The sequence below is a fragment of the Dendrobium catenatum genome, unplaced genomic scaffold (assembly GCF_001605985.2).
Source record: "Dendrobium catenatum unplaced genomic scaffold, ASM160598v2 fragScaff_scaffold_488, whole genome shotgun sequence".
NCBI lineage: Eukaryota > Viridiplantae > Streptophyta > Magnoliopsida > Asparagales > Orchidaceae > Dendrobium > Dendrobium catenatum.
In genome coordinates, this window is record NW_021318950.1 from 1,429,485 (window position 1) to 1,446,474 (window position 16,990).

At 34.4% G+C, this 16,990-nt stretch overlaps 3 protein-coding genes across 3 annotated transcripts; 2 read left to right on the forward strand and 1 right to left on the reverse strand.

The window, feature by feature from the left end:
* Positions 1-1,595: 1,595 nt before the first annotated feature.
* LOC110106480 (uncharacterized mitochondrial protein AtMg00810-like) lies at positions 1,596-3,020 on the forward strand. The gene is made up of 2 exons (XM_020836409.2): positions 1,596-1,895; positions 1,980-3,020. Exons 1-2 carry the CDS (start codon positions 1,596-1,598, stop codon positions 3,018-3,020), a joined length of 1,341 nt encoding a protein of 446 aa, XP_020692068.2.
* Positions 3,021-4,283: 1,263 nt separating this feature from the next.
* On the forward strand, positions 4,284-5,298 carry LOC110106491 (glutathione S-transferase U17). The gene is made up of 2 exons (XM_020836421.2): positions 4,284-4,638; positions 4,744-5,298. The coding sequence occupies exons 1-2, from the start codon at positions 4,312-4,314 to the stop codon at positions 5,128-5,130; spliced, it is 714 nt and encodes a 237-aa protein (XP_020692080.1). The 5' UTR covers positions 4,284-4,311; the 3' UTR covers positions 5,131-5,298.
* A 9,747-nt stretch (positions 5,299-15,045) lies between these two features.
* On the reverse strand, positions 15,046-15,936 carry LOC114579549. Its single transcript, XM_028694451.1, has one exon. It carries the CDS (start codon positions 15,934-15,936, stop codon positions 15,046-15,048), a length of 891 nt encoding a protein of 296 aa, XP_028550284.1.
* Between the last annotated feature and the right edge of the window lie 1,054 nt (positions 15,937-16,990).

Below are 16,990 nucleotides of genomic sequence, written 5' to 3' on the forward strand. Positions count from 1 at the left end.
AAAACGTTATTCTTGGCGACGGTCGAACGGTTCCAATAGCTCACTCGGGTTCAGGAATTCTTCCTACCCCCGCTAGTAAGCTAATCTTATCTCGTCTATTACATATTCCTTCCTTATCCTATAATTTACTATCTATTTCTAATCTTGTCAAAGATAATCCCATTTCTATAACATTTGATGCAAATGGCTTCGTGTTTAAGGATCGGATGACAAATCAAGTCATCCTTAAAGGCCCGTGCAATCAAGGAGTCTACAAGATAGCAAATCCGTCTCACGGTGCTACCACTACCGCCTTCGCAGCAAATACATCTTCCCCTGGAACTTGGCATCTGCGCCTTGGACATCCGCATCATCGTGTTATTCAAACTATATCGCGTGTTAATCCTTTGTTACATATAGGCACTAATAAATACAATTGTACTCAATGTATGTCTTGTAAAGGACACAAATTAGCTTTTGAACGATCCTCCAACAGCAGTCGTTTTCCGCTTGAACTTGTTCATTCCGACGTGTGGGGGCCCTCACCGGTACCCTCACACCAAGGCTTTCGATACTACGTTATATTTGTAGATGACTTTTCTCGCTTTGTTTGGTTATTTCCGTTATTACACAAATCTGATGTTACACATACTTTTGTTAACTTTGTGAAATTTGTTGAAAGACAAACTAACCGGAAACTACAAACCATAAGGACCGACGGTGGAGGTGAGTTTATTAACAATCATTTCCAATCCTTCACCAAAAATGCAGGAATTCGTCACCAAATGTCTTGCCCGTATACTCCCGAACAAAATGGGATAGCGGAACGTAAGCATAGACATATAATCACTACGACCAGAACTCTGTTATCTACTGCGGGACTTCCGCCGACTTACTGGCTTGAGGCAGCCACAACTGCCACTTATTTGATTAATAGACTACCGTCCGCCACAACTAAGCACACGGCTCCGCTCTATCGTATGTTTAACATTCAACCTTCTTATGCTCATCTTCGGGTGTTTGGGTGTGAGTGTTTCCCGCTACTTCCTCCAACTCAGCGCACGAAACTCACACCGACCTCCAACTCTTGCATATTCTTGGGGTATTCCGACACATCGAAGGGATATAAATGTTTAAATTCGGTAACAAATCAACTCCTTGTGTCTAGAAATGTTCATTTTAATGAATCTGTTTTTCCTCTTAAAGTCAAGGAAACTCAAGAACCGGTGCATCAAGCTTCGGTGCCACCGTTGCTTCTCATCCCGCCATCTGTGGTGCGAAAGCAGAACAACAAACCTTTACCACCAACCGCTAGCTCTTTCGTTCAACTTAATCCCGGTCAGACAATGCATATCAATTCAGGATCAACCGCTGCTATACACACGGCTACCTCACCTCAGCAATCAAACCAAATTATTCAGCATCCTATGACAACTAGGACCAAAACGGGATCTCTCAAACCCGTTCAACGACTCAATTTGCTTCATAAGGATCAGCTCTCCACTGATCCTACAACATACAGTGAAGCCAGCAAAAATTTTGAATGGAGACAAGCCATGGCACAAGAATTCTACGCTCTCCAAAAGCAAGGAACCTGACTGCTTGTTCCTCCTCCTATGACCGGGACCATTCTAGGGACATACCGAACCAAATTCAATTCAGACGGAACGGTTGCTCGCTACAAAGCTCGATTAGTTGCTCAAGGCAATCAACAGGAATATGGCTTAGATTATCAGGACACATTCAGTCCTGTGGCTAAACTTCCGACGATACGAATTTTATTTACCATAGCCTTGTTCTACAAATGGAGCGTTCAGCAACTCGACGTGGCTAACGCATTCTTGCACGGAGACATAAACGAAACGGTTTACATGCGCCAGCCCAAAGGTTTTGAGGTTGCATCCAATCCGAATCATGTATGCAAACTACAAAAAGCCATATATGGTCTGTGTCAACCTCCGCGACAATGGTATACAACCTTTACTTCTCATTTACTGTAGCTCGGGTTTACTCAGAGCCAAGCAGACCCGTCTCTCCTGACTCTACACCGTGACTCTGTCCACCTCTATTTACTGGTTTATGTCGATGACATTCTGCTTACTGGAAATAACGAGAGAGCTATGGCTGAACTGGTAAGCAAACTACAATCCAAATTCGCTTTGAAGCATCTTGGTCCAGCAAATCAATTTCTTGGTATCAAAATTGAACGCACGCAAGATAAGTTCTTTCTATCTCAAACTCTTTACGCCAAATCAATAATTCAAATGGTCGAGTTACATAAATGCAACTCGGTCGCTAATCCGTCCTATACTAAACTTCCAGATTCTGGCTCGGACGATCATGCAGCCTTCGACGAGCTCAAATATCGAAGAATTATAGGCTCTCTTCAGTACCTAACTCTGACCAGACCGGACATTGCATACGTCGTAAACGCTCTATCTCAGCATATGCACAAACCGGCTCCAACTCACTCAGTCATGCTCAAGAAACTCCTCCGATACATACAAGGATCTCTCGATTTCGGGCTTCCGATTACTCGTTCCACTTTGACACTCAAGACTTATTCGGATGCAGATTGGGCGTCCGATCCAGATACTCGGAAATCTACCTCAGGTTTTTGTACTTTCCTCGGAAATACATTAGTTTCATGGACCGTTAAAAAGCAGAATACGGTCTCCAGGTCATCTACTGAATCAGAATACCGTGCGCTTGCCTCAGCTACGGCGGACATCATCTGGATCAAACGTTTATTATCCGATTTTGGTGTGTTACACTCTCAACCTTTAGACCTATACTGTGATAACATGTCCACCATTGCTCTCGCAAACAACCCTATTTTTCACGCACGTACAAAACATATCGAGATTGACCAACGGTTCGTGCGCGACCACATCCAGAACAAAAATATTCGGCTTCTTCCTATTAGCACAGTCGATCAAGTGGCCGATATCTTTACCAAACCGCTAACTACACCAAGGTTCAAATTACTGCGCAACAAACTAACCATTGCTCCCAATGTTCAGCTTGAGGGGGCATGTTAAGGACCGTTTATATTAACCTGTATATATGTATTCAATGAGAGCTTTACACGTGTCCAACATTTATTAGAATAGGCTATATATTGTATCATTCAGGCATTTGTAATCAAGAAAGATTTAATAAAAGTTTACTTCTTCTTCTTCCCGTTATTCCCTTCTCTGTGCTTGACTGCATCACTTCTACAGTTGTGAAGGTAACTTTCTACCATTAACACGCTTCTTCGGCCAAAGCCAATAAATCTTGCCAAACTCAAAAGAGGGTAACGGAGGATTTAACTTAATAGAGAGATTTAACAGTTCCCTGAATCCTCTTAAATCCTACATATTCCTATTCTAATCATATTAAATCCTACTCAAATGCATGAATCTTGTTCTAATCCAACTAAAATCTAATTAATTATGATTATTCATAATTAATTATTTTTAATTACAAATAATCATAGTTAATAGAACACAATGGAGAATAATGATTCATGTAGTCGACCCCACGTAGTGGGATAAAAGTTTGATGTTGTTGTTGTAGTAGTATTAAATTTTAATTAATTATATTTAATTTTTTTAATTATATTTAATTTTTTAATCATAATTAATTATTATTTATGATTATTCATAATGAACTATTATTAATTATAAATAATTATAATTAATTGCTAATTATAATTAAATTTAATTAATTAGATATAATTATTTTTAATTTTAATTAATTATTTTAATTATGCTTAAATATTTTAATTATAATTAATTATTTTTAATTAATATGTCATTTGACACTATAATTACCTTTCAAAAAATCATCCTCTCATATAAGCAGAGGGTTTCAGTTCACTATGTCATCTAACATTATGATTACATTTCAAATTATCCATGCATGCACCCGTAATAAGTAGAGGGTATCATTCTAGTGTGTCATGTGACACTGCAATTACATCTCAAAAATCAAATTGTGTGCACGCATAAATGCATTTCACGAAGCATATCCAATGGCATATACCCGCGTAATCCCTGGCGAGTGTGTTATAGGTATATTCATCAAAGGCAGTGCTTTTACAATAATAGTATATTTCAATGCAAACTTTTCCGCAAGAAAGCAAACACGAACCGCAATCTACTTGCAAGTCCAGATTTACCTGGTTTTTGACATCATCGCTCACGTTTACACTCGAAAAATGTTAATTAATGCAGGAAATGGGAGATCTTTTATAAGCATTTGAGCTTTAAATACCCATCAAGCTCAGCTGAAGAAATCCAAACCATCCTTGCTAAATTTGGAACTACTTTCAGATCTACAAAGAAAATGGCGACAGAAAACAAGGTGAAGCTGATCGGGGTCTGGCCGAGCCCCTACGTGGCGAGGGCAATGATTGCTCTTAATCTGAAGGGGGTCGAATACGAGTATCTCCCAGATGATTTGTTTAACAAAAGCGAGCTTCTTCTCAAGTTCAATCCGGTCTACAAGCTGGTCCCCGTTCTCATCCATGGAGATAAGCCCGTCTGCGAGTCCCGTATTATTGTGGAGTACATTGACCAAGTCTGGGCTTCTTCCGGCTGCCCTTCCATCCTCCCTGCCGATCCCTACGATCGCGCCACCGCTCGCTTTTGGGCTGCCTATGTTGACGACAAGGTACTTAACTGAATCTCTAATGAAAAGATATTAACTTCAGGCTGACTTTCAGAAGAAAATATACAAATTATTACGATGACTTCTTGTATTTTACCTTACTTGCAGTTAGCTCCTCATTGTCGAGTGTTGGTCTGGAGTAAGGATGAGAAGAGCATAGCAGAAGCGAAGGAGCAACTGTTAGCCGCAGTGCTGCAGTTAGAGGAGGCTTTCGTTAAGTGCAGTAAGGGCAAGAGCTTCTTCGGCGGGGACACCATCAACTTTGTCGACATTGCCCTCGGTTCCTTCCTTAGTTGGATGAAAGCTTTCGAAATTATAATGGGAATAAATTTTCTGGATAAGACGAAGACTCCACGATTGGTTGAGTGGGCGGAATGCTTCCGTTCCGTCGACGCCGCCAAGGAGGTGCTGCCGGAAGCTGAAAAGCTTGTGGAGTTCAGGAAATTTGCTATGGCTGCCCGTCGTGTTACTGTGGCTGACGCTGCCAACAAATGATGAGATGGTTGGATTATTGAAAGCAAGATTTCTGATGGTTTTTATCTGAGGGTAGTAGGAACGACTTTCATGTTGATTGGAATGCAGAGGTTTTTTATTTGAATTTTATGTGCATGTGATATATGTATAAGTTTGCTTTAATTATTCTAAATATCTAAAAAAGAAAAAGTGCAGGGGGTTTGGGAGGAAAATAATAAAATTTTATTTGGAGGATTTTTTATTTGAAATTTAAGTCTTTTTTTTTTTTTAAGAAAATCTTGACGTTGATTTCATCTATTTTGATATATGTATGTTTTGATTGACCTTTGATGCATCATCAAAAATTTCATTGATAGGACAGGAATCTCAAGGCATATCCGAGTTAAAAACTTCTAAAATTAAAATTGGGATCATTCAAACTCTAATTTCAACAAACTCAAAGAGACAAACCAATGGCATCAAAATTGGTCTAATTTGAGCCCAAATCAAGTGCCTGAAGCATTCTTAGAAGGTTCGATGGATTAATTAAATGACCAAATGATTATCACATATAGCATGCTTATTATAAAATCGAGCGGCTCAACGAGACGAATCCAACGAGCTCCGAATCACATAAATGCTTGATAAATACTATATGATTAAGAGAATCACTATCAGCATTTGATGGAACACTCTAACATGTCATTTATTTTTTCTACATATGAAATTGGTCTTGATAATAGTTGGTTTAAAGTTTTGTTTGGGACAACTTTATTACTATTTTCTAAAGCAGCTTTCTAGTACAAAATTTCTTGTTCAGAAAAGTTTTGTACTAAAAAACTATTTTAGAAAAAAAAAAAACTGTCAAAAAATTATTCCAAACAAAATCTTAGATGAGCAAAATGGGCCATTAACTCCACTTGACTCATAAATGCACTTTAGGATATCTTTTAAATTTTATTTATAAATTTAATATTAGCCTGAAATTATTTAAGTAGCCAAGTTGAGCCTTATTTTCTTTTCTCTCATTATGATATAATAACCAATAAAAACATTTTTAAATAGAAAAGGCTCGTTAGTATTTCAAAGTAAAAGTAATTTTGATTCATAAATCATAAAAAAAATTAGTATATGAAATTCGTGAAATCAAAAGTAATCTAAGCTAAGCTAAAAATTCAACTTTAATCTTCTTATCATTTATGTTGAAATTATTATCAGTAGTTTCCTCACAAATGATCAACAAAATTTATTTCACTATTATGCAGTTATATGAACAATATTACTGACATAAAAATGAATTTACTCTTAGGGGTTTTTTTCTCAACAACATTTAGAGCGTAAAGTAAAGTAAAATAGGGGTTTTGAAAATTTTTGTGTTTGAATGGTTATGTTCCAAATAGAAAGTATTTTGGATCTTACGGTATAACTCACACTCAAGTTCATATTAATTATATTTGGAATTCACTTATTTTTGAATGAATTTGAAATACACAACTTAGGTAAATGTTATGTTGGTCATATGTTGCTACCCATTGGTCACAGGTCACTAGGGGTACAATCGAGTCAAGTCGACCTGCGAGCTAGCTCAAGCTCGACTCGTTAACAAGTTCGCGAGTTGAGTTTATTGAGCTCGCGAGTCGAGCTTATTGAACTCGCGAGTCAAGCTCGAGCAGGATTTCGAGCTCGTTGGGCTTATCCGCTCGAGTTCAAATAGTTCTCTGCTTGACGAGTAATTTGGGCTTATCGAGCTCGGGTTCAAATAGCTGATGACTCAACTTGATTACTTGTTGAGTGACTCGCAAAAAGCGGAAAGGTGGGGGATGGAAGGCGTAACTGCGGGGGTAGAAGGTATAACAAAGAGGGCGGAAGGTGGAATCGTAGCAGGAGAAAATCAAAGCTTATGTCATGTGTGAACTGCGGTGGAGGGCTAACCAGAGCTCATGCCGGTTGTGAATCGCAATGGGGGGGGGGGAGGATTGGGGGGCAAATAGGAGCTTGTGCCATGGCGGGATGCGTTATCCAAAGCGGGCACGTGCGAACCACATTCGCAACGGAACATAGCTGCTCGATGAGCTTGATTTCTGTGGCGAGTCAAGCTCAAACTCGACTCAACTCGTTTGCACCCCTACAGGTCACAATCAATCACCACCTCCCATAATTGGTTGCAATTATATCATATCCCTAATTGACACATGCCACACATCGCTGTCACGATGCATCATTGGAGCCAACTGCCCTACTGCCACTAATCGCTGCCTATCGTCCTCTCACCACTAATTACATACACCATCCATTGCCCATATCATTTGTCATTGCCAGCCATTGGTGATTGCACTCATTTGTTGGCCACCTCTTATCAATTATTATTTTAAATGCATAGCTATTTTACTTTGAATTTTCATACTTCAAACCCAACAAAAAAAAAAAACTATTGCATTTGTTGCGTATTGATTCAAATAACTCAAAAATAATTTCAATAAACTACTTTTACTTTCTATTGACTTACATTCATTTTTTATTAAAACAAACATCTCATAAGAAAGGTTGCACTTCATTTTAGTTTAGGAAGATGTATAATGTTAAACCAATTATCTCTTTGTTACTCAAATATCTTAGTATGTATTTATGAGATACTCTACTATTACTTGCAAAATAGATAATAAATATAAGAATGTTTATCCATCACTATCATTATTATGACCAACTTTTATTTAACTATATTGTATATGAGCTTTAAAATAGTGGGAGAAAAAAAGTAGGAATTTGATGATAAAAAATGTTATTTGTTGTGTTGATTTTTGGCTAATAATGTTACATATGCAAGCTTGTAGCTAGTTTTACTAATAATTGTAGTTATACATTAGAAGAAGGCCAACAAAAAATAAACATACAAATTTGATGACAATCATATGCTAAAAAAGGTGCACTCAGGCTATGCCCACGTAGGAAACATCAACACAAATGCTTAAGAATCCAAAACTTATCATTTTATTTTTGAGTTATATCTTTTTGTATGTCACGTATATAATTTAGGAGAAACAATCAAGCATGCATACACACATTATATTATTCGATAAAGTATCATATGTACAATGTGTATAACGTCATTATAAAATTTGAAATATCAAGTGGTATTGAAAACATAAAAATTCTAAATTATAAATTATAGATTAAACATTTTGTATTTTCTCAATCAGATCATATGATCTATTATAATGAAATGGAAAACCCGCCCTGCACTCCTTTTCTTAATTAAGTGAATTAAAAAATTGAAATAATCATACTATATTTTGCTACAAGTAATTTACCTAATTAAGAGTCACTTATTCAAGAAAAAATCAAATTTAAATATGGGTAAATATAGTGTATTATGTGATTAGATTAGACAGTCTAATCAAAAGATTATTTTACCCTAAAGTTGCTCAAATGTATTGATTGCACTATATGAACATAAGACTAGATTGTACAGTGTGGTTGACATTTTAATGAACTACTATTTAGAATTCTTAATCAACACTATATACTTTTCTTATAACTCTAAAATAATATAGAGGCAATTATAGTATGAGAGCTTTGGGTAGAAAGGATTCTTCTTTTTAACATTTCTCTTCCTTTGATAATTTCATCATTGAAAAATAGATTTCTTATGATTATTTTGCACCGTTCGTTATTTTTCTCAAATCATATCCTTGATCCTCTAAGTTGAGAGTCTAAGTTCTTATAAAAGAGTTTGTTGTACGTTCATTATAAGAGATGTATTGATTGTATGGAGCTTTTTTCTTATATTGAGGAATGTAGTCGGCGGTATAAGGTAGCCATACTTTGAAAGAAAAAGAGGTATAGGGTTCTTTTAATACCCCATAAAAGGAGAGAGGCTTCCGTGCATGTTTTGAGTGGATTAAAAAGAGAGAAGTAATATATTTTTTTTTCTTGCAATAAATCAAAGTGACTCTTAAAAAGAGGGAAGTAATATAATTCCCAAGTTGAACCATTAAAAATTTGGTTTGCATCTTTTCTTTTATGCACTTCATTTCATTGTGCTATCTAAAAAAATCTTTGATAACAACGTTTATTTCTACTTTTATAGTATCTTATGATATGGTAAATATAAAATAAAATAAATTTTTAACATGACAAGTGGTAATCAATCTTTTCTTAAAGAGAAACAAAAAATTTATTAAATAATTTAGTTTTAATTTTGTTCTAAAAATTTATATTTCTATTTAGATTTGGAAGGCATCTAAATTATTAAATTTTAAAAAAGTGAGGGTTATTTAATTATTGGTTAGCTCATCTCATAGTTATTAGTTCATTGTCATTGAATAAAAAATCAAAAATTTTAAAGACACAAATTCACTCCCATAGATTTTGATATTCTCTCTAAATTGCATAATATATTCAATTTATCATGACTTGGAGAATATTTCTTCAAATGTGTAGCATTGATCTGTAAATAACTAGCTTAATTTAATTAGTTAATAGCTTATAAATTACTTTTAACAAAATAATAATATTAGTTGACAACAAACACTATATTAACATATTACAATAATATATTTTCTTTTCAAATAATTTATATGACCTGATATTCATACAATTGCATAAATTTGGTACATATCCATCTAATATCTTCGAGGATTAAAAACCACACACATTTGTTTTTATATATATTTAGCGTTAGGCTTATTGCCTAATTCTTAGTGCTCTAAATCTTTTCTTCTACAGTAATCCTTTAAATTGAATGAATCTATCAAATAACAAAATACACACATGATTCTTTTTTATAAGAAATGTTTGAATTTGCTTGAAAATGAGCACAAAAGCATTAAACTATATAATATCGTGCTTATTACGTAATAATCTCAAGTTTAATTTCACTAAAATTCCTAAAAATTTATTGATTGATGTTAAGTAAAAAATTATGCTTGTTTTTAATGCTTGAAATTCTAATAAAAATGTGAGTTTTAGTTGACGTTGTGCAGAAATGTCTTAGGAGTTATAAATTTACAATGTTAGAACCGGTGCCACAGTGCCCCAAACACCTACAACACAACACCTTCAACACCCAAACATCAGAATAGAACATCACAAGACTCCAGTCTCAATCATTTTTTCATTCAAGGTAGCACCTCGATAGAACATCTTGCAGTTTCATAGCACTATGAGTGCCTCAACGCCACAAAAGGAATGCTGACGTGCTCTGTACTCTGCCAAATTGCGAGTATTTCAACATCGATGTACCAATCTCGAGCACAATAGTGCCAAAAGACATGTTAAAGTGTCGCAGCGTCATGACAGAGCAGTTAAGAAAGGAAGCTTCCCGTCGGCCGCCGGGTTAGCCAACCATCACGTATATTAGCCCATGCCACAGGCGAGCCAACTAAGTAGCGTCGAGGTGCTCATTCATCATTGTAATGTCGTGGCACCACTCTGTCAAGCGTCACAACACTTGAGTTTATTTATATAAAAAATAAAAGTTTTTTTTTTTTTTGTAGGAGAGACTGGGTATAGTAAAGTTATGTTTAGTGAAGTGGCTGGTCATTCTTGCAATTAGAAAAAAAAAACACTCTTTAGGAGTGGAAGAGAGTGTGGAGAGTAAAGGTGTAAGGTGAGAATCACTCCAGAAAGAGTCCATCTGTAGGATTCTGTTTAGGATTCTCAACTCCAGATAATATTTTCTTCATCTTTCTTTTTGTATTTTTTTTTTTAAATAAGTAATGAAATGTGTTTTAATCTTAATTAATTTAATAGTTGACTAACTTCTTTATTTTGGATTGATATTGTGAATAGTCTTTATTTCTCCTTATATGAACGGTTGTTCTCAATTACTATCATGCTTAATTTAATTTATGCAATGCCTATGTATGAATTTAAAATTTAGTGTGATATATTATCTAGATGGAGGAAGTTCGAATAATTTAGAGGATTGAGTTAGAATACTTTGATGCCAATACATAGAATGATTAAGATTCTAGGGTCTAAGGAGATGGAATCATTATAGAAAGGCCATAAACCTTTCTTTACGCCCTTACAAGCTTGTCAAAGATCTAAGGGTGCATATGCTTTAATTTATAACTATTGTAGTTGAGTTTACTTAGAACAAAATATAGGTTCATTCACTATTATTATTCTAGAATATCTTTAATTATGGTTATCTTAACTATTTATTATATTTTTCTATCGTGATAGCACTTCACCTTTTATTTTATTGTGTGGGACAAATTTCATGGTTTGAGTAGACATTACTAGAGTTAGTTGTATCACACTTATTTTCTCATGGGATCAACACTCTTTTCATACACTTTATTACTTGATCGACACATACACTTGTGTAGATGGGAGCATATAACACATACATTCATAGTATGAAGCAAGCTCATTGGTATTAAAAAGTTAAGTACCCATCAAGTGAGCATTGCAGTGCTATGCTCTCATGTATTCTGGAATTAGAGTGAGCACAACAGTGCTAGGGTTTTTGGCCATAGTGCTGGGTAAAAAAAATATAAATATCAAATCCATTTTATCAAAACCCTCACACAAGCCATCCCCTCCCCTATTCATTTGCATGTCATGAGAGAGAAGAGAGGGAAAGAAGAGAGAAAGGAAGAGAGGGAATGAAGAAAGAGGATAAAGAAAGTAGGGATCAAGCCAATATTTTCCTCGCTCTAGTTGTGAAAAGTGCTCTAATTATGGTAGGTAACCTTAGCCCTACCTCCATTTTTTGATGATTTTAAGTTTTATCTATTTTTATTTCTTTTGAAATTGAAAAAATATAATATATCCAATTTTAGTGAACTTTTACTATATAACTTGATATATGGTAGATGTTATAATGTAGAACATTTTTACATGCTTGTATTAAAATTTCAGTGGTTAATTTTGCATATATATGTTATTTTCTTTGAAATGAGTAAAATAATATAAAGTACTAAATAATTAGGATTCAGCATACTACATCTAGATATAAACACACATGATTTTTATTAGTTTATTATTCATATAGTCTAACATATATTGTGGATTAATATATACATACTGATGAGCACATTAGATAAATCTACATGCTATAATCATTGTATATGATGCATAGATGATATTTTTTATTATGACTTACATTATATTAAATGTGTATAAAAGCAAAAAAAATGTTGGCTATAAATAATTGACTAATTTATGTTGGTTGGAGACATATTATATTGTATAGGAGGGCGGGCTGATGGGTTTCTTTTAAATTAAGTGTATGATGTAATTCTAAGTGATAAAAAATGGGAGGTAAAAAAAGATTGACTTATATGATATAATATGTAGATGGGCAGGAAGCGTTAACTTCTTACTTGAAGGCCACCTAACTACTGATATTTGAAATGAGATTGATTTCTAGCAACATGACAGGTATGATTGAGACTGATTCATGTTTGGCCTGAAGGGCCTACAAGACTTGATACATTTAAAAAAAAAAATCACAAGTACTTAAATGTCTTGCCTTGTTTATATATGCATATGATATGAATATGTAATAAATTGTATACATGACATGTTATAATATGGTATGCATATAATATCAGACACGATTGATATAAATATATAACAAGATTGATAAGATTGATATAAGGGCATATGACATGTTTGATATTCATAATATACATGCTACATTGCATTTAATATGATATATGATATATATGTATTGATATTGTATGACATGTATGGGATAATTACAGTTATGTGTGTGTGTGTGTGTAATAGCATATGGTTTGAAGAAAAATATGATTTATAAACTTGTATAGTTTATAACATAACTTATTTTGTAATTTGGCATGAGTATATGCATAACAAAACACACTCATCCTTTATATGACCACTAATCATTGATTATAAGTTACATTGCTCAATATAGTTTTCATTATTCATATGAAATGACATTATTCGTATAAATTGCTACTTATTCTTACTATTTATGTGAGTAGATTGATATAAATTTAAAGATTACATGCATATTCTTTCTACTATCGTGTATTAATTATACTGATAGATTCTAGTAATTTACTAAGCTTTTAGCTCACTCTATGTTTCTATAGAGCTATTAGTAAAGTGAGTATGATTTCATGAATTTAATTTGAGATTTTTGTGTTATGTATTTTATTCTTTGATAGTATGATGTAGTTTGCTAGTTTGATAGCTCGACTAATGAGTGATGCTTAAAGTGGATAGACTTGAAGCAAAGAGATTGAGGAAGATAAGTATTTTAAAAAATTTCCCAAGTTATAACCCCTATTATTTAAGGGAGTCATAGATTCACAAGTAACTAATTCATAGAGATTGGGATTTAGAACAAATCAATCTAAATAGGTATATGAACATAGAATTATAGGATTTAGGATGTATAATCAAGGCTTTGTAAGTTAGAGGCAACCCATACTAGTAGTGATGTTAACACTTGTAAAACCACGAGTATATAGTATGAGTCAACAAGAAGTGAGAGATGCACTTGAGAGATCCACTAGCATAGTTCTCTATTCTTAATGTTATTTTTTTGATCGAAACACATAGCATAACATGATATATGATTGATTGTTTGAGTGATATACATATATGTGTGAATGAATGAGTATATGATTTGATTGATATGACTAGTGATCGATCTGTTATATTTGCTAGTGGTTCATAGTGACAAATAGTGAGTATAACATTTTTTTAAGGAGGACAGATTGTAATAGCCTCAAGTTTAATTTTATGAAAATTTTTAAAAATTTATTTGAGGGAGTCTTGCGCCATTTAGGCTACTGGTGTTGTGATGCGAAGCTCTTATTTTTTTGGAATTTGAGTGAGCGCAATGACACCAACGTCATGAGCACCATGACACTATGTTAGAAAAAATATTTTTTAAAAAAGAAATATTAAAATCCATTTTATCAAAACCCTCAACCAAGACACCCCTCCCCCTTCCTTAGTATGTCGGGTGAGAGAAGAGAGGAAAAGAGAAGAGAAAAGAAGAGAGTGAAGGAAGAAAGCATAGAGAAAAAGGAGGGATCATGCCAGTATTTTTTATCACTTTAGTTGTAAAATTGCTTTGATTATGGTAGATAACCTTAAACATACCTCTATTTTTGATAATTTTAAGTTTTGTTTATTTTTCTTTTCTAAAAATGATAAAAATATAATATCTCCTATTTTAGTAAACTTTAAATGTATAACTTTTGATACATGATATATATTATTATCTTGAACATTTTGACATGCTCATATTGAATTTTATTGGTTTATTTGTATATTTTATTTTCTTTGATATGAGTAAAATAATATAGAATATAAAATGATCAAGAGTTAGTGTACTAAATCTTGACATGCAGCATATGATATATATTAATTTGCTATTCATATGGTCTAACATGCTTGTGTAATAATATATGCATATTGATGAGCACATTGGATAGACCTATATGCTATAATTATTGTATATGATGTATACCTTATGTTTACTATTATGATTAACTTGATGTGAAATATATATAAAAATAAAAAAAGCTGGCTATAAACAGTGGCGGAGCCAGGAAATTTATCAAGGGGGGGCCTAAATTAATTTAGTAAAATTTTCCCTCAACTTTTTTCATCCGGGCTTGGGACCGGCATAGGCAGTTTTAAAAATTTTTTATTAATAATTATCTCAAAACATATAATATTAAATGTAATATAGTAAACAACTTACAATTTATAACGTCTATTCTTCATATTCTGAAAGAGTTGAATGATAACTTCATTATCAATAGAATCCAAAATTTCTTTTTCAACATAAGCAAGTAATAAATCATTCATCCATTGATCGCCAATCCTATTTCGCAGTCGATTTTTTATAATATTCATGGCAGAAAATGCTCTTTCAACGCCGGCTGTAGCAACAGGTAATACCAATGCCAATTCTAATAGTTTAAAAACAACATGATATATTATATCCTTCTTACTTTAGATCATTTTTTCAGCAAGACTTCCAATATCTTTTAATGAGGTGAACTGATCATCAGATCGCATATCCATGATATAAGTATCCAATTGATTTTCAAGAACCGCCCGATCAACAAGACTAAAATCAGTTGGATAAAGCTGTGTCATTTGAATCAACTTATCTTTGTTGAATGCATGAAATCCATCACTAGGATTCAAACATGCAATGCACAATAGCAGTATGGTATTTGCTTCTATAAATCGATTGTTCAACTCCTGAAGCTGCATATCAAGTACTGTGTAAAAAATTTCAACACGGAAATGATATAAATTTGTTATATCTTGAGCTCTACGGCGTGACCGACCACGAGCAACCCACTTGTCTTTGTTGAATGCATGAAATCCATCATTAGGATTCAAACATGCAATGCACAATAACAATTCGGTATTTGCTTCTGAAAATCGATTGTTCAACTTCTGAAGCTGTATACCAAGCACTGTGTAAAAAATTTCAACACGAAAATGATATAAATTTATTATATCTTGAGCTCTACGGCGTGACCGACCACGAGCAACCCACTTGTCATCCATATGTGGAACAATGATTTTTTGTTGGTGACAGAATGTGGTCACATTACTGATGAAGTCAGTCCACTTGTTATCTCTCATATCCTGCGGTCTTTTATTACATATACGAACCAAAGACATAGCATTAACAATATATTGTTCTCCTCTCTGTAAAGCTTGTGATAGTTCATTAGTGATACCAAGAATATCTTTCATAAGATGTAGGCAAAAAGTAAACTCAAAAGTTTGTAAAGATTCTAATAAAGCATATGCCTCACCTTTTTGTTCTGAGCTTAAGCCATCTTCCAAAATGATTTCCAAAACATCAATTACTGTAGAGAACATTGTAATTAATCTTAAAATTGATTCATAGTGTGAACCCCACCGCGTATCACCAGCACGCCTAAGGGTTATTTCTTGATTTAAGCCTTGCCTAGATAATAGATTTCCACTTTGTAGTTCAATTACTGTCTTCTCACGTTACATTTCTCGAACTTGGTCGCGACGCTTAAAAGAAACACCAACAAGATTCATTATACTAGAAATGTCAGTGAACAACAAAGCAATATGAACATGACTTTTCGCCACCGCCACCAATGCTAATTGAAGTTGATGTGAACAAAAATTTAACAAAATTAATTAGATTTGCTCCTTTGCAAATTATGGGCAAACATCTAGAAAAAAATTCTTAGATTTTCATAATTAACTTCTACCAAGAAAACTAAGGCATGAATGCATAATTTAAATCAATTGCACGTCATGACTTATAGGCTTCTAGCAGCAAAATGAAAAAAATCAAATAACAAAAAAATACCTCACGGCTTGATAGAGAGAGAGACAAAGCCAAACATCAGATCCGGCCAAAGCCAAACATCTTGTCCTCGGAAAGAGTCGTTGCGTCCTTGGACAAGAGAGAGAGACATTAGTTTCTTTAGGCCTTCTAAATGTTGAAAGTAAAGGTGATTCGGTGTCTCGGTGAAACAGGAGTTTGTTAAAAAAAATACCTCACGGCTTCCTCCGCCGCCGGTGTAAGAGTAAGAGACGTCGCCGTCTCCGACCGTCGTCCGCCGGTCGCCTGCGTCGCCGGAAGAAACGCCAAAGAGCGGCGAAAGGCTTGGCTGCGGCCTGCGTGGAGAAACGCGAAAGGAGGAGCGGTTGTGGCCTAGAGCGAATATGACTAAACTGTAACCCTAAATTCATTTTTTACTTATTTTAGTAAATCCTGGTTTTTTTTTTAATCCCGGTTCCAGCGGCTTTCAAATTCCATTTTTTTTTAGGGGTGGGGGGGGCAGTTGCCCACCATCGCGCCTTGTTCACGCCACCACTACAGGTAACTCCGACATCCGCCACTCGCAGCTTCTATGATCTTCAATGCACATCGTCGGCCGACTACGATCCT